The 23,909-nt window shown below is 45.0% G+C and overlaps 1 protein-coding gene across 3 annotated transcripts; it reads right to left on the bottom strand.

Annotated features, from left to right (window-relative positions):
• Positions 1 to 1,500: 1,500 nt before the first annotated feature.
• PRDM4 (PR/SET domain 4) lies at positions 1,501 to 22,356 on the bottom strand. Of its 3 annotated transcripts, none has more exons than XM_054167843.1 (11): positions 22,193 to 22,356; positions 20,479 to 20,612; positions 19,629 to 19,814; positions 15,812 to 16,606; positions 12,125 to 12,274; positions 10,769 to 10,908; positions 9,044 to 9,129; positions 7,782 to 7,909; positions 6,491 to 6,805; positions 3,530 to 3,698; positions 1,501 to 2,212 (listed from the first exon to the last, which is right to left on the bottom strand). In XM_054167843.1, exons 1-11 carry the CDS (start codon positions 22,201 to 22,203, stop codon positions 1,903 to 1,905), a joined length of 2,424 nt encoding a protein of 807 aa, XP_054023818.1. In that variant the 5' UTR covers positions 22,204 to 22,356; the 3' UTR covers positions 1,501 to 1,902. The 3 variants fall into 3 exon arrangements, with proteins under 3 accessions (XP_054023818.1, XP_054023819.1, XP_009906657.1); XM_054167844.1 differs by lacking the exon at positions 22,193 to 22,356 and adding an exon at positions 22,049 to 22,168; XM_009908355.2 differs by lacking the exon at positions 22,193 to 22,356 and having other exon boundaries at positions 10,769 to 10,887; positions 20,479 to 20,634.
• Positions 22,357 to 23,909: the final 1,553 nt, after the last annotated feature.

Below are 23,909 nucleotides of genomic sequence, written 5' to 3'. Positions count from 1 at the left end.
GAACACCCAGGTGCCTTACCCCCAGGCCAGAAGTTAAATGTTATGATACTCCTAACCTCTGGTGAAGTGCTTCCCTCTCCACACACTAGAAGATCTGTTAAAGTGGTGCTGCTGCTAAAATACCCTGGATATCAAAGCAGCCGTAGGGGCAGTGCATGCAGTTGACAAGATCTTGCCACTGTTTTCCACCCTAGCTCACTGTAGCTAGTAGCTATCGCTGGTGAGGTCAAGCAGATGAATTGCAGCAGTACAAGCTGCAGATAGATAGGGAAAAGGTGGAGCTGTAGGTTTTGTTCTCTTGCCTTGAAGTGGCTGCTTCTAAATCAAATTCAGCTGTTTCTAGTCTGGTGACAGGTGTTTAACATGGCTCTGCAGGAACGAAGAGTGTTTTCAAGTTGTTGGGATTCCTGCCTCAATCCTTTCTCTGCCAAGCAATGTGTCAACAACAAATGAACAACTGCTTTTAGAAGCTTAAGAAGGTGAAAGCCTCAGGCCCACCTCTGTTCAAGTGCTCTCTGATGAAAAGCTGCAAGCTTTTCAAAGCTGTCATTTGAAATAAATGGGTTGTGTTATCCTTTGGGGATAGCAATTTCTGATGTCACTACTTCTGGTATGAGCTGGCAACATAGCTCTACAAGTTGCTTTTTGTTACTGTAAGCAGCACATCTTTCCCTGAACTAAAACATCCATTCACATTTTTATTCACATGCTGTGATGTCAGAGGGCAAGCATTATGCATTTTCAAGTCTGAAGCAGCTCTCCAGGAAGTGAGTGTACAGCTTACCTTAGGCCATTTAGAGCAGTAACTGCAGCCTCTTTCACAAGGGAACCTTCACCTACCTTGTCACAGAGCAGAGCTCAGCTGACTGGTTTTTCAGCACAGCCAGAAGAGCCACACAGCAAATCTACAAGGTTAAAAGACAAGTTCTTAACTGCACCTGTTCCTGGAGGTGTTCCTACCCACACCTTGTCCCAGGAAAGCTTGGAAAAGTATTGTTAGTAGCATTATCAGCAATAACAAACTGTCTTTTTTTTATCTGTAAATATTTGAAGAGAACACTGGAAAAGAGCCACATTTTTATTTTTTTTTCAACAACAGAATGAAATACAGCTTCATTCCATAAATAGCAGCAAATCCTCCTCTCACTCTAGCTGGTAAAAGGTTTACAGCACAAGAAATCATAGGTACTGTAAACACTGATCAGCCTCTGTAAGCCTCTGCCTTACTGCGTATGTACAGTCTTCACCTCTTCACCTGCCTTCATGTTGTAGGGAACCAGACTGAGAAGAGGCAGTAGCTGTTCCCCAAAAGCCAGTACTTGATGTTATGTAGTAGGGTAATTACTGTGGCTGCAAATGCCCATTTCACTGGCTTCTTTTAACCAAAGCTTTGATTATTTTTAGATGGCAAGATAAGCATTGAGTCTTTGTGCCAGACAACATCTTTCAGTTAAGAAAAACATCATCAACTGTCACCCCCATATTGTTTGTTTGTTTATTTATTGTCATGGCTTTGGCAGTTAAGGACAGCTGGCTTACAGGTCACTGCCATCACTTGACTACATTTCCGGTATGTGGCTCTTTACTCAAAGGTCTATGCAAGGTGTGACACATATCCCAGCACTGGATGGATTCGTTTGAGTGATTTGGAAAGCAAGTATGCACAGTGTGTGTGAAAAAACCCTCCCTGCCTCATATTTCCTCCTTAGCAACTCCTCACTTGTACATCCAGGATCCACTCTCATTCAGTGTTTTGGCTACAGAGTTTACTAAGTGATGTGGTGTGGAGACCAAAACAGAAGGAAAACTCCGTATTCGTCATACGCTGTTGACTGGGGAAACGAGGAAGAGTTGGGGTTTTTCCTTCCCCAGTTGTAACACCCAAGAAAACTTCCTCTCTCTTCATTTGTGTCCAGAGAGGGCATCACCTGTTGAATACACTCCATTGTTAATCCTACAGTCTTCAGTCCTCACTGAGTCTATTAGTTCCTCCTCTGAATCCTCCTCCTCTTCCTCCTCTGGGGCTGACAGGCTGGATGTGGGGCCTTTACATATTTTTAAGTGGCGAGTGAGGTGATATTTGGTTAGATAAGCCTTGGAGCATTTTTCACAGACATAGTCCCTCTTTCCTTCATGTGAATTGAGATGCTTCTTCAGGTGGTTTGTCCTCAAAAACAGCTTGTCACACTTGGGGCATTTGATCTGCCGTTCTCTGCAAGACATGAAAAAGCTAGTTTGCTCCTGTTGTGAGGCTGCTGATCGTGTATGAAGTAGTGGAGTGGTGGTGAGAAGCAGAACAGAAATAGCAGCACTGAAGTGTAAATACTGCTCAGTTTCCTCACACTGTATGTACACAATGCCCCACCTCTCTTCTCCCCCCCAACATCACTGGCAAAAGTCTAGCTCTTTGGATTAACCACTAGCTTGCAACTGTTCTGATGATGATAAATTAAGGAAGAAAGAATTCTACAAGGGGTTGGTTTGGTAAGGGTTGGTTTAAAGTAAGAAAGACAAAGCTCTGGTTAAGCTCCATGTTGTGGCCAGGGCAGAGATGTTGCCATGGTGGAAAGCTTAGAATCCCTCCTTCCCACCCAGCATAAATGGGAGCAGGAGAGTGGGAAGAAAGAAAGAAAAAGAACAGAAAACTACTGTTAACAACCCTCTGTAAAAGCTAAGCAGAAGCTTACCAGACTGCAGCAGTCAAATTCTGTAGATGACTGCAAAACATCTCCCAGCTGTAGTGCTCCTGGCTCAGGCCATAAGAACAACCAGCAAAGCAAGTCTGTCTGTCTTTGTCTACCTCTTTCTTGCTCATGCCAGCTGCACTCCTAGGCAGCATGACAGAAGCAGCAATTGATTCCAAGTGAGTACAAGAACCAGATGCTGAAAACAAAATAGGCAGAAGGACTATCTTTGGACAAACAGCCTTTAAGGGAAGACCTTGGATTAGGAGGAATTAAACAGGGTAGAGAGATTCTCAGAGCAAAAGGAAAGACTGGAGATGGCTGAAGGCCTGCAAGAGACCTGCAGATAACTGGAGGACCTGGGAATGGGGATCTGCCCTGACCATGGGCATCTCCCTGCAGGAGAAGCAGGTGACTTAAGTGCACAAATGAGATCAGCAGGAAGGTAAGAGCTGGCAATGGCTGCATCCCCATTCATTAACAAGCTGCTTGGTGAGAACAGCATTGAGGAATTTATGGTTCTTCATGGTCACACTGGGACATCACAACAGTTCTCAGCAGAGAACTAAATGTAAATCAATAACCCCCTCTCCCAAATGAGGAACACTCCAGAATGCCATTTCACAAGACAAGGTGCATGCCTGAAATTTCCTGTGCCATTAAAATACTGCTGACACTAGAACAGGGCAAATTCAGCCAGAAACAAGAAATTTGTCCAGACTGCACTCTCCTTTTTAGAGAATGAGCCTCTGCTCCCTAGGCCAAACTGGAGATTCTCTCCTGGGTTGTTCAGCTTCATTATTTATGGCACTCGCCAGTCCAGCACATGCTGAGAGGTCACTTACTGTGTGTGAGTGAGCACGTGCTGCTTGAGGTCCTGCCGCCGCATGAAGAGCTTTTCACAGTAATCGCACTTCAGATTCTTCTCGCCGGTGTGGATGACCATGTGCGATTCCAGGTGAGCCTTCTGGGTGAAGGACTTGTCACACAGCGTGCAGCGGTAATTCTTCTGGCCTAGGTGACAAATGGGACACCCACAAGCTGACAGTGTTCCAAAAAGGACAGTAAGGAAACGAGCCCAACCTCTTCTGAAAAAGAAAGTTTTCCTTTCTTTGTGAACAGGAACCATGCAGCTGTTTTGGCTGGGGGAGACCACTAAGATCATCGAGTCCAACCATTGACCTAATATCATCATGGCCATTAAACCACATCCTGAAGTGCCATGTCCACGTTTCCTGAACGCCTCCATGGTTGGTGACTCCACCACCTCCCTGGGTAACTTGTTCCAATGCCTGACCACTCTTGCAGGAAAGAATGTTTTCCTGATATCCAACCTAAACCTCCCCTGGCACAATTTCAGGCCATTTCTTCTCATCCTATCATCTGGTACTAGAGAGAAGAGCGCACCCCTGCCTCCCTCCCCCCCGCTACAATCTCCTTTCAAGTAGCTGTAGAAAGCAATGAGGTCTCCTGTCAGCCTCCTCTAAGCTAAACAATCTGAGTTCCCTCAGCCATTCTCCCAAGTTGTTCTCTAGACCCTCACCAGCTGTGTTCCCTTCTCTGGACACACTCCAGCAACTGAAGGTCCTTCCTGTAGTGAGGGGCCCAAAACTGAACAGAGTATTCCTCCTGCAGTTCCTCCAGACTCACCATAAAGCCTTACATAGTTACAGTCTACTTTTAGCTATGTTTTTCCATCTGACTTACTTCATCTCATCATTCCTAAAGCTTTTCATCCCCTACCCTGTGCCCCCAAGCCAAAAAATCTCCTTCATACTACTTTTTGGAACCCCTGAGTCCTTTGTGTGTTGCACAGTTCTGTACTTTGTCATCTGAACAGCACCTCTGATTCCTCCTCCTCCTCCTGTGCTTGTGGTCAGTCAGCCTTCCTTGGAAGGTAAGACTCTGCTTCTTGTCTACGCCCACTCTGCCTCCCAGTTCTGCATATCAAAACAGCACCAGCAGACTTGGAAATTTTCCAGCAAAGAGATTCAGACAAGCACTTACTAAGACCAGGCTTATCCAAGATGAATTTTTGAGTAAGAATAATGATAGCCTCCTTGTTAATAGTAACCACGGTAGCCATCTAGCTACTGTACAGAAGTACATCCCCATCTCTGCTGATTTCCCACAGGAACTCTATCTGATGCCTTACTGGAGCCCAACCACATTTGATTCACTGCATTGCCTTTGTCTAGAAAAACAACTTCTCTTATCTAACACACACAGGTACAAAGCTCATGGCTTTTTGCTAACTCCTATGTTTTCACCCATTTTCCCACTTATCTGTAGTTCTTCCATTATTCTTTGCCAGAAATGATTCAGTGCCCCTGCACACCACTGAATTCAGTTTGAATACCACTTACATCCCTATCTCACTGAGCATTTTGTGGTCTTGTATGCCACATCAGTTTATTAAACTCCTCACTACTGAGCCCACAGTTTTCTTGGCTTGATTCAAATGCACTGAATTCCCAGTTTTATTCCCTTTCTAGATTTGTGATTTGCATTCTGTGGATTCCCAATAGTTATTTCAACATAAAGGAGGAAGGAAGGGGAAAAAAGAGAGAAGGAAGGGGAAAAAAGAGAGAAGGAAGGGGAAAAAAGAGAGAAGGAAGGGGAAAAAAGAGAGAAGGAAGGGGAAAAAAGAGAGAAGGAAGGGGAAAAAAGAGAGAAGGAAGGGGAAAAAAGAGAGAAGGAAGGGGAAAAAAGAGAGAAGGAAAAAAACCCAAGAAAAAAAAGTTTAAAAAAAAAAGAGAAGAAAAAGAAAAGAGAAGGAAAAAAAAATAAGGAAAAAAAGAGAAGAAAAAAACCCAAACCAGCAGCACAAATACCCACACTATTTATTGCTAGCCTGTACTTGACCTTCCTCTCCCATCTTCACTCTTTGTTATTTTCTCTCTTCTTACACAGTTGAAAAATCTTTCACTATTCTGGTTTTCCTAAAAAGGTCACTTTGCCTGATTGTCTGGCACTTCTCCCTTTACTCCCCAAGGCTTCCAGTCATAGCCAAATGCCCACAGAAGACAACAGCATGTTCAGACTTAAGTTTTGATGAGTGACAGAGACCCACATCAGTCTGACCAGAGTCACCAATTTTTGTCTTGTCCCATTTCCTTCAGATGGAAAACAATTCAAGTAGGAAAGAGGGTAAAGATCTCAGCCCTATGTTTAAGTGGACAACAGTTTGCATTACAAGCTCTCAGAGCCAGTGGAACCTTATTTTATAGCTGCTAGCACTGGATCTGTGTGGGAACAGAGTCTCTGTATCCCAGGTGAAGACCAACACTTCTTCCTAACTGTAATCAACTTCAACTCATTAAATGTTCTTTTAGACATGGCACAATAAGTCAGAACACAGGTTCTGTGAGCACCCATACCACTGAACCCAGCACAGACCTATCCCCCACACACCCACCAGCATTCTCTCAGGTAGTGTCCCTGCATTAGCCACGGTCAGCATATACTAGAGATCATTCCTATGGTCAGATTTAGACTGGACACAAAGAAGGTGTTTTTACAATAAGGGTGGTGTGACAGGTTGCCCAGAGAAGTTGAGGATGCCCCATCACTGGAAGAGTTTGATGTCAGATTAGGTGGGGCTTTGAGCAACCTGATGCCCACAGCAGTGGGGCTGGACTAGATTTTTAAAGGTCCCTTCCAACCCAAAACCTTCTATGACTCTTAAGAGTTTAGGTTTATGGACACAAGCTATGCCCTGCCAACTGGCCAAGGGAACAGAGAGAACAGGCCCTTTGCCAAGGTTTTACTAACACAGACACCTCTGTAAAGTGCCCAGCCCTTACCTGTGTGGATCTTGAGGTGTGTCCGTAAGTTGCTAGGATCACTGAAAGCTTTGCTACAGAAATCACACTTGTGTGGCTTCATGCCCATATGCCCCATGAAGTGGACGTGGAGCTTGGAAGGGGAGATGAAAGCCTGGGGGCACATGGAGCACTTCCACTTCCTCTCCTTGCTGTGGCCCGGCCCATGGCTGCTGCTGTGCCCCTGGCTAGGGAGGTGGTTGTGAATATGGCTGCTCAGATGGGCCTTGAAGTCAGTGTAGGAAGCGCACTCCTTTCCGCAGTGGCAGATGTGTACATCCGGATGTTCAGGGACACCTGTGGCACAAAAGCATCACTTTTAATGAGGCACAGCAAGGCCTAGCAGAGCCATGGCAGCAAAGGCAGCTGCAGACTTTCACCCTCATTCATTTTGGTTCTGGTGCTTGCTTTTCATCTGTAAAGGTAAGCCAGTTCAATGATTTGGGGGGGTGCAAACCTTGTGATGGTTTTGAAGACAGCTCTACCAAACTTAAAATTATGACAACCAAAGGTGGGGGAGGACAGGAAGATCTTCTGTAGCAAAACTGCCTTAGTGCCAGATGGATGGAGAGAAGGAAAACAAACTTTTTTCTTTGAAACTGCCACCTTTTACTCCTGATCAGTGGAATTAAGATAGTGAAAACTTTCTTTCAAGCAACAGCACTCCTGTAGTCTTGAAATGTAAGAGGAAACGGACATACACCACTAGGAACTGAGAATAGCATAGCATAGCATAGGTTGGAAGAGACCTTTGAGAATAGGATAGGATAGGATAGGATAGGATAGGATAGGATAGGATAGGATAGGATAGGTTGGAAGAGACCTTTGAGAATAGGATAGAATAGAATAGGATAGAATAGGTTGGAAGAGACCTTTGAGAAGAGAATAGACTAGGATAGAATAGGTTGGAAGAGACCTTTAAGAGAATAGAATAGGTTGGAAGAGACCTTTGAGAAGAGAATAGAATAGGATAGACTAGGATAGAATAGGTTGGAAGAGACCTTTGAGAAGAGAATAGGTTGGAAGAGACCTTTGAGAAGAGAATAGGTTGGATAGAATAGACTAGAATAGGTTAGGATAGAATAGACAAGGTTGGAAGAGACCTTTGAGATCATCGAGTCCAACCTATCATCCAACACTATCTAATCAACTAAACCATGGCACCAAGCACCCCATCACATCTCTTCGAGCACATCATGCCCAGAGGTGGCACTGAAATGGAATCCTAGCTGAGTACTCCCTGCAAAGCCAACAAAGATGACCACACACTTACCAAGCTGTCGTGCATAGTCCCGACTGTAATAGAAGAGGAGCTCGTGTTCAGGCGGGATGTCCCGAGAGGTGCAGAAGTAGATTTTTCCATCGTGAGGGTAAGCTACCAGATTCTGCTCTTCCCGGTTCCTATAGCAATAATGAGAGTTACAAAAAAAAAAAGCCCTCTAGAAATAAAGGCTCTGAGAGAGAAAATAACAAAGGAATTCCTATAAATAGTTAATGAGAGGAGCTCAATGCTTGTCAGCACATAAAAATGTTCATGTCTGTCACTCCTGTCCTTTATTAAAGGAAAGTAAAGGAAAACTGGACCTTGAAGGGCCCATCTGCTCCAGTAAACACAACATTTTTCTCACCACTGTGGTATCTTTCTGAGAAATTATTAATAGACACTGGAGTGGGCTGAGAGAATTTCTCTTAAGAAATTACAAACATATATTTTTCATATTAAACCCCTTAAGAAACAGAGAACACACAAGGGAGAAATCAATACCATTAAAGTCTTAAAGTGACATTATCTTCAAAAATAACTCTTGAAAAGCATTTCCAGGATGTGGTAATTCATCTTCTGAAGCTGTATCTTACATATGTTTGTTCCCAGTATCTGAAATCAGTGAAAGCTCTGCTAAACTGCAGTGGGAGATCAAGCATTACCTTCTTCAATCCTGCATAGGGGAGCACTGAAAAGATCTGCAGGGTAAACCTAATTTGTGTTACAGACTACAGGAAAAGTTCAGCTTTCTCATTGGACCATTTATGGAGCAATACTAAACCAGTCTGGATAGTTTTCATTGCAGGCTCCAGAAAGACTGAAAAGGACAGCTACTGTGAGCTGTAAGAGCTTGGAACTTGGCCAAAACAACCAAGGAAAACTGCTAAAAAGTATTAAAATCAAAAGACAATCCATACCATCTTCATAAATGTATCCATGGAGAGAAGGCAAAACCAAGCAAATAAACAGTAAGCTAATGTAAAACAAACCTGGTTTAAAGCTTTAGATCAAGAGAAACAAAGTATGCAGTCAAGTTTGGGGCTGTCCTACTACAGCACGCATACTGCTTCCCTGAAACATTTCTCCACTGCACACTCTGTTTCATTCTCCCCACCAGTCCAAGATGTCTAAATAACTCCTGAACATCCCTTGGTCCAGAACTCATTACCCATCTGGGCAGTCAGTGCAGCAGTGCACATTCTCCAGCACAGCCTCCTAGGAGCCTGCAGCTCAGACTCCAAGCTACTTAGCTTAGTACAGGTGGTTCTCACCTGGCTTTGCGTACAAACATCATCCAGTTACATTCATTTTCATCAGTTGTAATGATGCAGAACTCCAGGACACCATTGTGATAGATCTACCAGAAAAAGGGAAAAAGCAAAGGCAATCTTAGGACAAAATACAGCAACAAAAAACGTGAAAGCCAGCTTCTTTCTTTAAGGGAGAATGTATTTCTAGAACAAGCCAGAAGGTCTCCATTTCCATTGCAAAGACCACAACCCTGTTCTTACTCCTCACTTTCCTCTTCACATAGAAATCTTGAAGTCTCTGCTACCCAGGAGACTAGGAAAACTGTTCATCAGCATCTTTCCCACACATCACCTTTAGCTTCCAGTAGAAATGCATTTGGCTGCTTTTCTTACCAGCCAAGCCTTGTGAATAATAATATCTGGGCAAACAGTGCATGTTTTATTTATATAGATCAATTTTACATTCTGAACATGAAATGCTGTGAAAAAGAAAGCTTTAAAGCAGCTTTCCTAAAACAAATCATTCATCACCTGGGGGAACTTTCAATAAACAGTGATACAAAACAAACAAACAAGAGCTGCCTAGTAATTCATACACAATCTCTGCTGCAACTGCACACAAATACTGGAAACCACATACAGCCCTTTACAAGAAAACACATTAAAGAAGTTCATTGTACTTCAGGATTGACTATCAGCTTGTTACATGATGGCAATTACGTATTTCCCCTCACTACAAGAAGAATACTGAGGTGCTGGATTGTTTACAAAGAAGGGCAGCAAAGCTGGTGAAGGGTCTAGAGTACAATTCTTAAAAACAGTGGCTGAGGAAACTCAGCCTGGAGAAAAGGAGGCTCAGGGGAGACATTATTGCTCTCTACAACTACCTGAAATGAGGTTATAGCAAGGTGGGTATCGGTCTCTTCCGCCTAGTAACAAGTGATAGGACAAGAAGAAATGGCCTCAAGTTGCAACAGGGGATGTTTAGGTTAGGTATTAGCAAAACTTTCTTCACTGGAAGGGCTGTCAAACATTGGAACAGGCTGTCTAGGGAAGTGGTGGAGTCACCACCCCTGGAGGTATTTAAAAGATGCATAGATGTGGTGATGAGTGACAGTTCAGTGACGACAGAGTTTAGTGAGGACACAGAACTGTTGGAGCAAGTCCAGAGCAGGGCCACCAAGATGTACACAGGTCTGCTACACTGATATTTAGTATTAAACAAACCACATTAACTTAGACTTTTGGCTAGGATGATGTTAAAGCTGCTGTGCCATGTGGTTTTCACCAGATACAGAACTTAACACCAGTCACTGACATTTCCCTTCTAACATTCAAAGTGTGATACCCTGAGTTATTTGCAGTGTGCCCAATGCTAGAACGACTTTAAACATTTATTGTTTGCATAGGAAATGCTTAATAGAAGACACATCAGTGAGTACTCCACATGAACAAATGTGGGCATGTGTTGTACTGGGTACCCTCCCTCTCCTCAGATGCTTGTTAAGTTATGCAGGAATGGTTTAAATTCACGTAAGAGAGAAGAATAATTTCATTCTAAGGGAAACTGAAGACACTTGAGTATTCAGGGCCCACTGGTGGAGTGAGATTCTTGAAGTCTGTTCCATGTGACATCAATTAGATTTAACATGACAGCAAAGACAGAGCTGTAAGTTTATCAGTCACTGAGTGCATTGAATAGTGATGATTTTATTGGAGACTCTGTGGGCTGTAACATCCACTGACCTTCCAGATGTGACTAGCTGCTTTGTCTGTCCAGTCAGCCACCTCCAGAGAATGGCTCTGCTGCCCGATCAAAGGTCCAAAACAAGTCCTTACAGGAATGGTTTCTCGTGCCCACACACCTATCAGTAGAAGACCAAAATCTGCAGAAATCAGTTAGTTAAACAAGTAATCATACATATAAAAAAATCAGGAGGTTTATGAGGTAACACTCCAAGGGTAATATCTAGCCATAAGATCATCAAAGCTTCTACTTCACAAGTAAAACACACCTAAGGCAGAGACAAGAACCACCACCACCACATGACACTATTGGGAGCCACTTTGTTGTAATTACAAATATTTTGTTTGTCAAAAGCAAGTCATTTACTTTTCAGTAAGCTCTAATATAAGCTAAGATCCTAGCCACTGGTACCAGTTAAAATTTTCATGGCACGCACTTTCTGCAGAAGCAGAAAATACTTAGTTTCAGTAACTACATTTTGCCTACCTAATCCCCTGGAATTTCCAGAATTGTTGCTGGGCATTGTTAAACAGCTTCTGCATTTCTCCCCAGAGGCAGCTGTATTTCTGTCATGGGCAGAGGGATTCCTGCATGTATATTATTTATTATTAAACATTTTTGCGTATAGATATATATATATACACATAGGTGTACATGAATACACTGAAGAGCTTTTAGGAATAACCTGGGAACTAGTGCAGCTTGAAAAGAACAGATGTAATCTACTCTCAACAAGCAGCAGCACTAAGCAAGCCAATAATCACATTCTTCTCTAGCCTTCAGATCCTTAGGGTATTGCACTGTACTCTTCAATCTCCAGATGACAATGGCGTGAAACACAGTAACAAGGTCCACATCCAATGACAAGGTCACAGTCTACATGCCAAATGTAAATCGAGAGGAGGGGAAAAAAGAGAGGCACTCATGATCAATACTCCAATTAGCATCCAGAAGACCCACAGGTAGCAAATGAAGCTGATGAATGAGCAGACAGAAATCTCCCATTATTTCTAATTGTTATCTTCCCCCAAACTGCACTTGCTGTAAAGTTTTCTTATCAAAGCTGTATCTCAGCTGTGCAGCACATGATAAAAATCAATACCATACTTTGCTTGTGCTTGACCTTATGAAATGTTTCGGTAATACTCCGTGGCAGCACTCCTAGAGTCTGATGTCTGAGCAGTAACCAGAGGACAAGAAGCTCTTGCACTACAGAAGAGGGAACTACAAAAGAGGGAACCACCTCTCTGTTGCACTGTCTCTTTGCCACACTAAAATCCCTGCGGTTTTGGATTTCAGGTTGTTGAGTAGATTTTAAACCACTGCACAGAAACATACAGTCACCTGCTTCTTACCTGCTTCGGCTCCCATGATAGACTGCCGGAGGATGAGCTGCTTAGGGAGAGAAAGCCTGGCTCGGCTCTCTATCGGGGTGTCAGGGACAAAGGTGACGGGCCCGTGGTCTGGGCAGTCTGATGGATATGCCTTGTCACACAGTGTGCACCCTGGAGTGAGGGGAAGCAACAATAGGGATTAAAATTATGCAACAGCCCCAGTGCTGCAGTCAAGTCCCTACCAACACAGGTCAGCTGAGCTCCTGCAGAACAGTGCTTGTATCTGGTTTAACTCGGCTGCTGTTACCAGCTTTTATTCAGAAGAAAACTAATCACATGATTATGGTCAGGTGCCCACCTGATGTACATCTCTGTTCCTATACAATTCACATCAAACGTGAGGATCTCTACCTGCCTTCCTGATATGTAAATTAATCACCTAGACTCCAACAATGGGACATCAAAAGTACTGCAAAACAGATCACAGTTGCCACAGAGACTGGTAGTAATGATGATGAGGGAAGAGCCACTTTCTCTCTGATCATAAGTAAAATGACCTTCACTTGCAGAAAAATCCAAGCCATACCAAACCTTTTGGTATGCTTTTGAAATTTACCAGGTTATGCTTTTGAAATTTATCAGGAACAAAAGAGTTTTCTTGCACTGTGAACCTCAACAATATTCACACAAAGGGACAATTAGGTCTTCTAAAATTTGTCCAGTTTGAACCCATAAATCCCCTTATCTCCATTTAACTTTAGATGTGTGCAGATCTTCACAGCAGCAAAAATCTGACCTTACTGCTGCTTTTGACAGGTCCACTGCAATCAATGCATACAGTACACCTCTGTGAGATGCCACTGAATGGAGCAAAACCAAAAACCCAAGAAGGATTAGTAGCATCACTTTCCTGACCTGTCATTCAGCAGTCCTGCTGAAAAATAAACCTCTGAAAGTCTTCAGTCTGGTAAATCTGGGAAAAAGTACAGTGTAAAATGCTTTCATCTAGAAAAACTATGCCATTTTAATCCTCTAAGAATGGAGGAACTGACTTAGCAACCACCCTCCTCTTATTCTTCTGAAGAATGATGCTCAGCTAACTAAGCAAAATCTCCATAAAGACCTTCCTTGGTTTCTTGATGGCCCAGCTCTGCTATAAAATACCTATCACAGAAGATGGCATAAACAGCAGCTTGGTTATTACTTGTTTAGAGAGATCTTTAGGACACTCCCTTTATACATCAGGATACCAGAATGTGACCTCATACAAAGTATAGTTTGAGCAACTACACGATTACAGATAGGAAGGGACTCAGAAGAGTATCAAGGAGAGCCTATGTAAGCATTACTTCAAGTACACAGATGACATGGAAGAGCATAGCAATGACAACCAGAGAAACACTATTTGGAACAGGTGGTTTTAAGCATTGTCTAGCACACACCAGGCAAGTTCTAGGTACGTGACACTTCTGCTTGGAAAGATTTAAGGATTCATACATTCTTAAGAAGCTGAAAATCCAATAAAACCCTACACTCTGCAGGAAGTGAAAGATACCATTTCCTTTCCATTTCTACCCTTGTCAAATAATGAAAACCACAAAACAACAAAACCACCACCTGTCGGGAAGAAATCCAACGGCGAGGAAAGGTGAGGGAAAGACTCGCAGCAATCAATATGATTGATAAGCAAGCTTCAACTTTATTGTTCCAAAACACAGCTTATAAAGCATCTCGGCTCAATGTGCACAAATGTCATTGTTTCGTTGGCTATTAGTCCAGGGTTACATTATAATATCCAGCCTCCTTGTGGTTAGGTCTACGTGCAACTTCACAAGCTCCCTTCTCAGTAGTTCTTTGTTTCACATATACTTTGTTTCACATGCAGTTATCTTATAAGCAACTGCGAGCACCGCCACAAGACTATGGTGACCTTGCTGCATCAGCACACTAGCTAACTGTGAGCAGTAAACAACAAGATGGAGTCTGGCCTACACACTTTGTTCAAGCAGCTGTTCCATAGAACCATGTCCCTGCAATTCAAGCCATTCCTCAACAACCACCAACAAAAAGCACACCAAAAAAATCCAACAAAGATCCTAAACAAAACCCTGACCAACCAACCAACCAACCACTCAAATGAAACAAAACCAAAACAGCCAAGACAAAACAAAAACCAAACCAACAAACAAAACCCCCAAAGCACCTCGGTAATTACTTCTGAGTACCCAGAACTGTAAGCAAAGAGCAGACACAAACATTTAGGACTGCAGAAACAGCATACTTTTTTTCCTCCTGCTTACAAGCAGCTTCAGAAAATGGTCCTGATTCCTGCCCTCTCATTGAGGAAAAACTACCAAGAATCTCTAAAACAGCAGCTCCTCCTCCTTGCTGTCAACCTGTCTGGACACAAACTCATGCTTTATTCAGAAGTTTAGAAATCACAACAGAAAGTTAAAATGTAACCCTCCCCGAGTTAAAGATCTATTATGTAAATCTCGTGAAAGCACTGGGCATGCAAAAGCCATTATTACATCCTACCAATGGGGAGCATCACACAGGAAACAGTTTAGGACTATTTCAGTGTAGTGACAGAAAGCTGGCACATCCAATCTCATGTAGATGAGTAAAAGAAGTGGTTTCATTAGGAGCATGTTGGATATGATAGTATTTTGACCACTATTTGATCAACGTGCAGTAGATGCTTCTAAGAACTTCTGAGTGTATCAACTGTAAAACTCTTCTTCAGGGAGTTGTAAAATCACCACAGTTCTACACTCACCTGATTTATTTTATCCCACAGAATAAAAGTTTCAGTTGTAATGTATGACTAAACACTTTGCACTGAACTGCACCTCTCCCATTACTAACCATGGCATTATTTCTTTCCATTTCTTCAAAAATGTTCTGCAGGCAAAGCTTATTATAAGATTCTGACAGCTACAGGGCCAGATCTTGTGCAAGAGCAGGACTCAGCAATGCTACCACAGCAATAAAACTGAATACAAAAGCTGGCCTTATACTTCAGGCTCAAGAAGTCAGGCATGCTGTGGGTGAAAATTCAATCTGTCCTAGCAAACAAGAATTTCACATCCTTAAACATCACTCCCTGAATGACAACAAGATTGAGAAAGTTCAATGTCCAGTGCTCTTCTCTTCCTGGAAGAGCAACTAACCTCTGGACTGAAGTCTTTTGACGAGCACAACTAGAAATATTCAAAACTTCCCTCCCTCTCTGCTCCTTTTTCCAGCAGAGACCAGAGAGGGAGAACAACATTTTCATGAGGATTTTTTGTGGGTTAATAAAAATTTTGCAAAATCACATGATGTCATACTGAGCAACTATACCACTTGGCTTGTGGTGGGGGGGGTGTTTTTTTTCTTTTCAACAAAGCAAGAAGAGGCATTTGTGATGTGACTTTAAAAGACACTGAGAAGGATAGCATCAACATATCCACAAAAGGCAAGAGGAAAACTCAGCTTCCAACCACAAGGCAAAGAATGACACTAACACATGCTATTATGTCCACTTCCAGTTAGTGTCATCTCAGTGCAGTTAATCTGCCCCTGCAGATGCAGTCTAGCTTTCACAGACTCCTGAAAAAACTAAGTTTCTTTCACCAGAAATTGACAAGACTAGCAACAAGAGTCCTGTCATCCCACAGCTATGCAACAAATCCTACCCCGAAAAAGCAGGAAATGCTCACTTACATATGGTAAATAAGGTTGCCATGTTCTCCTTGTTCGAGTTGGAATCTTCCATTTGCAGAGAGGATGGTACGAAGGCAAGATTGTCTGCAGACACATCCACGTGACTTGGCCCCATGGCTACTTCCTGATTTATGGAAGACACTGCCACTGGCTCAAGGCTGAGGCCCACTTCATGCAAGGCTACCGAGTCCAAGGAAGCAAGGTTGTGTGAGGTAGAGAGCGCCACGCTCACGGAGTTGGTGCTCATGGCCACAGTATGAATGGAGTCATTTAGTGTGCTGTCCGACATTCCTGTCACCCGCCCGGCAATGTGGTCGGGCTCCATGACAACAGGAAGTTCCAAAGTGCTACCATGAATGGGAATGACACTGCCGTGTCCCACAGCGTCCGACGTCAAGTTACTCCCTACTGTGTCTACAGCTAAAGGTTCGTGGCTGCGGGAGCCGTTGGGGATCTGCGAATGATCACCAGCTACATCATCCATCGTAAGCTCCTCTGTCATTCCATCCGTAGAGATGGGGCTGGTTACCCTCGAAACACTCTCCATAGTGATTGTAGTATCCAGTGCTACCTCATGGCTGTCACTAGGATGCAGATTTTGAGCGCCATGTGTGTTCACTGTGCGAGAGTCCATGGAGACAATCCCTGGTTCCAGCCCTACAGTTCCACTGGGCTGGTAGGGATCTAGGGCTGACGGATTGCTGGAGACTGACAATGCCGGATTGCTATCAACATTCATAGTGTTGGGATGGATGTACTGAGGTGGAGGTCTGTCAGCCAAGTAAGACAAGATACCTGATAGAATGAGAGGGGGAAGGAGAGAAGGGTGAGATGACATGAGTTTTCAAACAAAAATACCCCATCATTGTAGCACAGTACATTAAGACCTAGCTCTTTGAAGACATATTCTTAACATTATGTACAATTAAAACCCACTAACTTTAAAACAGCTGACAAATTTTTGCCAACTCAACACTCCTGCCAGAGTATCATCTGACAACAAATACAGAGCTTTCATCCAACAAAGCAAATCTCCAGTTATTTGTCATGCTCTGAACAGCCAAGTTTCCAGCAGCATTTAACCTAGGCTCCTCAGTACAAAGACTGAATTATAGTTTAGGTACTTTTCATGCTCAAGAAATTGCTCACAAAAGATGAAGGACTACCAGTGGAATCAGTCTTTGCTAGGAGAAGCACAAACAGTCCTCCAGTTCTCCTTACAGCTGAGGAGTTTGGGCTCTTTCCCACCCATACAGCCTATGGCATAGTTTTTCTTCCTTTTTTGTTCAAGGTGGTTTTCCAAAGGCCTAACATACTGATTTCTGTCTTGATTTCTCTTTCACATGTTTTAGAGTATAAATGTGTAAGTTTCCATGTTAGTATACGAAGACACAGAAATTCAAGTTTAAATATAGTCCTCATAGCTGAGATTGAGAGGGTGGAAGGGGTTAAATAAACTTCTTTTAGGGTCAGCAGCGAGTGCTGTTGGTTCAAACTAGGCTAAGTAAAGAAATACAGCACTCCAGATCTCATCCAACTACCTACAGACTAGTGGCTGAACTTGCAAACTACTTAGGAGCAAGCTTTCCTACTGCAGTACATGCCTGCCCATTTCACAGTATCACAGTATTAGTAAGGTTGGAAGAGACCTCGAGGATCATCGAGTCCCACCTGGACAAGGCAAAGAGGAGAGGAGGAGACAGTGCATTTATGAACCAACATTATTTGCCATTCTTCTGAAATGGAATAACTTACACAGAAATGTGGGGGGGGGTTTTCTTTCTGGTCACAGAATGGTAGGGGTTGGAAGAGACCTCTGAAGATCATAGGGTCCAATTCCCCTGCCAGACCAGGATGACCTAAAGCAGATCACATAGGAACACATCCAGACTCTGGCATGTAGTCTGGTGTTTCATAGGGGTTCATCTGTCAATCATTTTACTACTTTCAAGGATCCTTGTTCAAGCCTCAAGGCAGCACTGCATGCAGAAGATGCAGCTGGTTAATTTAAATTGCCTATTTCTTCGCCTAGCCATTTTTAATGGGATTTTGCTGCAAAAAGAGTGCCCATGCACGTGTCCTTGTAATAAAGGACATGTTTAAATTAAAAACTTTTACAGAACAAATGGCTCATAGGGTTCAAGGCTAAACAGAAATATTCTGAGCCAGATGTTGCAGAATCTGCAGAATTTCTGTCTCTCTCTGCTGGGAGTAGTTTACTTGAATGTGCCGATGGGTTTCTGCTGAAGGTTTCAAAAATCATTTTTGGGTAGGTTTGCTCAATAAGAGAGGTTAGTAGCATGTAAATATAGGTTAGTAGAATAGAATAAACCAGGTTGGAAGAGACCTTCAAGATCATTGTGTCCAACCTATCATCCACCACCACCCAACCAACTAAACCATGGCACCAAGCACCCCATCAAGTCTCCTCCTGAACACCTCCTATGATGGTGACTCCACCACCTCCTTGGGCAGCCCATTCCAATGGGCAATCACTCTCTCTGTGTGAAACTTCCTCCTAACCTCCAGCCTAAACCTCCCCTGGCGCAGCCTGAGACTGTGTCCTCTTGCTCTGGTACTGGTTGCCTGGGAGAAGAGACCAACCTCTGCCTGTCTACAACCCCCCTTCAGGTAGTTGTAGAGAGCAATAAGGTCACCCTTGAGTCTCCTCTTCTCCAGGCTAAGCAATCCCAGCTCCCTCAGTCTCTCCTCATAGGGCTTGTGTTCCAAGCCCCTCACCAACTTTGTTGCCCTTCTCTGGACTCGTTCCAGCAAGTCAACATCCTTCCTAAACTGAGGGGCCCAGAACTGGACACAGTACTTGAGGTGTGGCCTAACCAGTGCAGTGTACAGGGGCAGAATGACCTCCCTGCTCCTGCTGGCCACACTGTTCCTGATGCAGGCCAGGATGCCATTGGCCCTCCTGGCTGCCTGGGCACACTGCAGGCTCATGTTCAGCCTACCATCAACCAGCACCCCCAAGTCCCCTCTGCCTGGCCACTCTGCAGCCACTCTCACCCCAGCCTGTAGCACTGCATGGGGTTGTCGTGGCCAACGTGCAGAACCCGGCACTTGGATGTGTTAAATCTCATGCCGTTGGATTCTGCCCAACTGTTCAGCCTGTCAAGGTCCCTCTGCAAAGCCTCTCTACCCTCCAGCACATCAACTCCTGCCCCAAGCTTGTTTCTTTATGTCTTAATTTCCAGGGCTGGTTGACGTTGAGCAGCTTTCCAGAACTACCGGAAAAGATGTTCAGGTTTCTGATTGAGATTTAAGTGAAGCGTTGTTTTAGGAGAAGTACCACACTTTTCATGTAAGGCAAGAGTCAAGATGACTCATGATACTTGTGAAAGATCTTATCTTGGTCTTTCAAAATCGCAATTCATGATCTCCAAGATGGACAGTTGTGTCATTCAGTACTAAAGAAAGTAAGCAGTCATTGTTAAATCTTACTGTAACCTACTATTATGCACATATGAAGTACTGCTTCAGCCTACAGGAGGAAAAAAGGGAAAAGAAAGAAGGCACTTTGAAGCTACAAGCCATTTGAGATAAAAACCAGGTGTGCCTTGTTTTCTGTTAATCTTAAAAACAAACTAGCAGCAGGAGAGATCAGAGTTTTGGCTTAAGTAGGAAATGTCCTGCAGTTCTCTTCATACACATACACAGCAACAGAGACTGGAAAATAAAGGGGTGTAAATGACATAACAGACTCCAGACAAACTCAGGGAATTCACAGCTCTGGAAAACACTTGGTCTTGCTTGCTTGCTTAAAATTTCTCTCTCTGGTCCTATCCATCAGCACTAGACCACTTACCAGGTAGAATGTGTCTGAAATAGCTGCTCTCCAGGTGAGGGTATGGTGGTGGAGGTAGAGTGTAGTTTCTCTCTGGTATACCACACATCACTCCTCGATCCCCAATACCCATTGGGAGCATCAGAGACAGAGCAGAGGGCAATGAACTCAAGGAAGGGCCCAAGTTTGGAATTGCAACAGGCAAGCCTGCAAGAGAAAACACTTGTTTAAATTAAATGGAACTACTTGAGCTTATGAACACACATGCTAACAAAGAGGTTACTAATTCCTCAGGAGCTCCCTGTGGAAGTACCGTAAGGTACTGACAAAGTAAGGTGACAAGCTTCAAAGAAAGGATCACAGTTATCACAGCATTGAGAGGCATGCTTGAATGTGGCTAGAGCTTTTCTGGACACATTACATAGGGCTTGTTTCTGCTTTATAATTGCAATGGACTTTTTATGTGTGCAGTCTACTGAAAAAAAGAGCTACAAAACCAGTTTTGCTTTACAGGTGAAAAAAAATCATTATTTTCACCTGAGTGAAGATACAGCTGGATGGAGATAGATTTGCAGCTACATTTCATATTTCAAAAGATTCTGCTACCACTCACCCATCCACCCACAGTGCAAACCACCCCATTAGAACAAAACAAGATTGCCATTAAGGCATAAACCTGGTAAACATACATCCCTTTTGCTTTGCCCACACAAGCAACGGTTTGTGGTCTACCCTTCCCCAGTCCTACATCACTTCATTACCTGATAAAGACATGACTTCCTATTGAGTGCAAGCACTGCTATCCAGTTACAAATGTTCCCATGACAGTAATGTACAGTAAAATGCCCTTTGTGGGAGCTTTTCCCTTTACCTGGTGCTGGTATGGCGTTGTGAGTGGGTGACGCTGCCAATCCCAAGTGACTCCCTGAGACCGGCAGGGCATTGCTTACAGAGGATGAGGTCAGCTGGTCCATCCCTACAGGACTCAAGTTCATTTCATTCATTCTGGGGCCAGGGAATAGAAAGGGAAGGGGAAAAAGAAACAGAAGCAAGAGCATTCCTGATTACTGACCATACTGTGGCAAGGAAAGGCTGAGCAAACAAACTCAAATTCAGATATTGACACCTTAGAAAGCTAAGCATAAAGCGTATCAGCCACTCACAGTGATCACATCATGATCAATACATATTATTAGATGGCAATAACCAGGATCAAAAAGCTAGTCCAAACAGACAAGTCAGATCATAGCTTTTTCCTTGCCATTCAGAAAACAAAGCTTCACTCCTTGTAGTCAAAGCCACTGTGATTAAAGTATTGCAAACAGAGATCAATTTGCAAGCTGAATGTTACAATTACTCAGACAACAGCATCTAATTTATATTTCATGACTTCTGGACACCACACTCACATTCAAAAACCAAAGTCAGAGGGAGAGGAGGGGGAAGGATCACTTAAAACTGGTAATGGACACAAAACCTCTAATTCACTATCAGTCTGAACCAGGCCAACAGTGACAAGAGTCATCCCAGCAGAACAGCCATTGTATAGTTTTAACAGGCTGCCTCCGTCTGGTTCTGCAGACACGGCACATGCTCCCATGACATTAAAAACTGGCCCTGTGGACAACCTGTTATTTCAGAGTGAGCAAACAGTGCCTCGAGAGCCCGCACCTCTCAAGCTACTCAAGTGCGTGCACAGCAGGAGTGGCTGCAGAAACCGCCAAGCTGCCCAGCAACCCAAATCCCCAGCCCTAGGAGAAACCGCACCAGCTCAGGGCACATCCATTCTCTGGGGTCTCAAGCTGCCTAAGCAGTCTGAACCAGTCCACGGGGATGAGGACGCCAAAGAGATATAATCACTAGCTTGTCAACAACTTTGTAAGCTCTGCCACCACGGGAACTTCTTTCCACACACCAGCACCTATCAGCAGCTCGAAGGATCAAAAGCGCCGCTGCCCGCACATCGGTCACAATACCGGCAACAAGACCTCCAGGCTGATCCAAGCCTCTCATATGCCCTTTGTAAGCAGCAGGCCTAAGCTCTGCAGTAGTGACAGAGAGCTAGAGCTTGGATTGCCACTCCAGTAAGGAAAGATACCATCTACCCTGAAATAAAGGCCAAACACGCAAAACTCACGCAAGTGAACCCTAAGGTCTGAGCCGCCCAGAGTCACCGACTTTCATCTTGCTTCTGCCCAGTTTTCGCATTAAGTCCTCTCCTACTTTTGTCAGCCACCCCGCTTGCCTCCAGGGCTTTGCAGCACGGTGCCGAGGGGTCCGGCCACGCGGCCGGACAGCGAATATCCCGGCCCGGTCCGAACGGCTGTTGAAGGTGGCGGTATCCGAGGAGGGATCCACCATCCCCGCTCCGGGACCGAGGGGTGGCGAAGGACCGGGGGCAAGCCTCGGGGCCTGCGGGAGCCGCTGAACGCTTTACGCACCCCGTGCCCTGCTCGCCCCTTGTCCACTCGGCCGGGGTACGCGTCGCCGTCGCAAGGCCCGAGGTGCCCGTCCCTCGCTCCGCCTGGCCGCAGCGCTGCCCGTCTCCTAGGCCTCCCGGCCCCGGCGGACGCGAGGGCGCTCACCTGGGGTGCATGGGGCCCGGCGCCGGGGCGGGGCCTCTCCGGGCGGCGGAGCGGTCCGCGACCGCAGCCGCATCAGGGCCCTCAGCTCTGGCCCGCCGCCGCCCCTCGGGCAGGCGCCTATCCCTAGCCACAGCCCGGCCGCAACCACCACCAGCACTGCCGTCGCCGCCTCATGGGCGGGACCCCGAGCGGCGCGGGTCCGGCCGCGGGAGGGGGAGGGCGGAGGAGTAGGCGGGAGAGGGAGGCGGTGGCGGTGATGGCGGCAGCGGTGGCAGGAGGGGGACGGGGGCCGCTTCCGCCGCCGTGCGCCACATCCAGGAAGCGGCGCCACCGCCCCGAGGCTTGGCCACTTTCCCGCCTGCTGCCGCCGCCAGCAGGGTCCGTGACGGGCCCAGATCTGAGTGCCGAGGCAGGCCGTGCTGGCGCGGAGGAACCGCCCGGGGGTTCTGATGGACCCCTCCTGGCCAGGCCAGGCCCTCCCTGACTTCCTGGCAGCCACCTGCCCGCCACAGCTAGCCTCCCAGGCAGCCACTGCAGGGCTCGGTACCAGCCACCGTGCTGAAGGCCAGGGCCGGCCCACCTTCGAAGAACCTCGGCAGCATTTCACCTCTTTTCACTGCCTCATTTGCAGCGTCGTGGGAGCTGCTGGGGCGGGAGAGCGGGCCTGAGAGCTCCGTTGGCACTCCAGCCCTAAGGCAGCACTCCTGGCTTCGTCAGCTGACCAAAGCCTCTTGCTTGTGGTTGACAAGCCGCCGATGCCAGGAGGATGAGATGCTTGCTCAGGTTTTCCATGTGATAGGCTCAACTATCTCACTGCTTTCTTGTTACACCTTTGTATCTTGTATTTCATGTCCAGTACCATCGGGCTGTATGTGCCCAGCTCCCTTCTGGACATTGACTGTTGTTCAATTACCTGTGATTATGGCTCATGTATAATTCTGGCAAGGGCTGCATTGCAAAGGAATCTTTTGATGTGTGCAAGCAGTTTTGTAGCTTGCTTTTGCCTGTGACACGTAGATATTCATCACATTAGCTGCTCAAATCAATCTACAAGTTCCTTAAGTGCCGAGGTGAACAGCTGTTTCCTGAAATACCATAATGTGCTTCTGTAATTTGATCGTGCCTGACACTTAAACGATGCCTCATTAAATGAGACATCCCTTGATAGGATGTCCACACAGAAGGAAGCTTAATGGTGTATTTCTGCCCACTACCTTTTGATCTAAAGAGCCTAAATGAAGGATCTGGAAGGATCATTTCCCATTCAGTACAAACCCATCAGTTCTTCCAGGTATGGAAACACACTCTCCTCATTTGGCTTTAGCTGTCATAAAGCTAGACACTTTGTATACACTCATTCTTCAGGCTCTGTAGATGAAAAAGAAGCAGGCTATTGCAGAGACTGCTTCATCCCATCCTGAGATAGGTGCTTGAGAATGTCAGAATTCCCCATGGAGCTGTTTCTCTGTGTCTATGGCCTGTAACTGGGACCCACGTAATTAGTTTAGTCTAAATATATAACTTCTAGAGGACTACATTTAGGCAAAATAAATCCAGGACCCTGTCATTTGTGACCAGAAGAATGACCTCATTTAGTTTATCACACAACCTCTCCAGTTCTCCACTAAGCCAGATAATCCTTACTCTAACCATGATTGAGTGTATCTGAATTGGCCTACAAGCATCAACTCAAGAAAGAACTCATCAAGTCCTCAGG

The sequence above is a fragment of the Dryobates pubescens genome, chromosome 15 (assembly GCF_014839835.1).
Source record: "Dryobates pubescens isolate bDryPub1 chromosome 15, bDryPub1.pri, whole genome shotgun sequence".
NCBI lineage: Eukaryota > Metazoa > Chordata > Aves > Piciformes > Picidae > Dryobates > Dryobates pubescens.
Note: the sequence above shows the minus strand (reverse complement) of the source record. Positions and strands in the feature narration are given on the sequence as shown.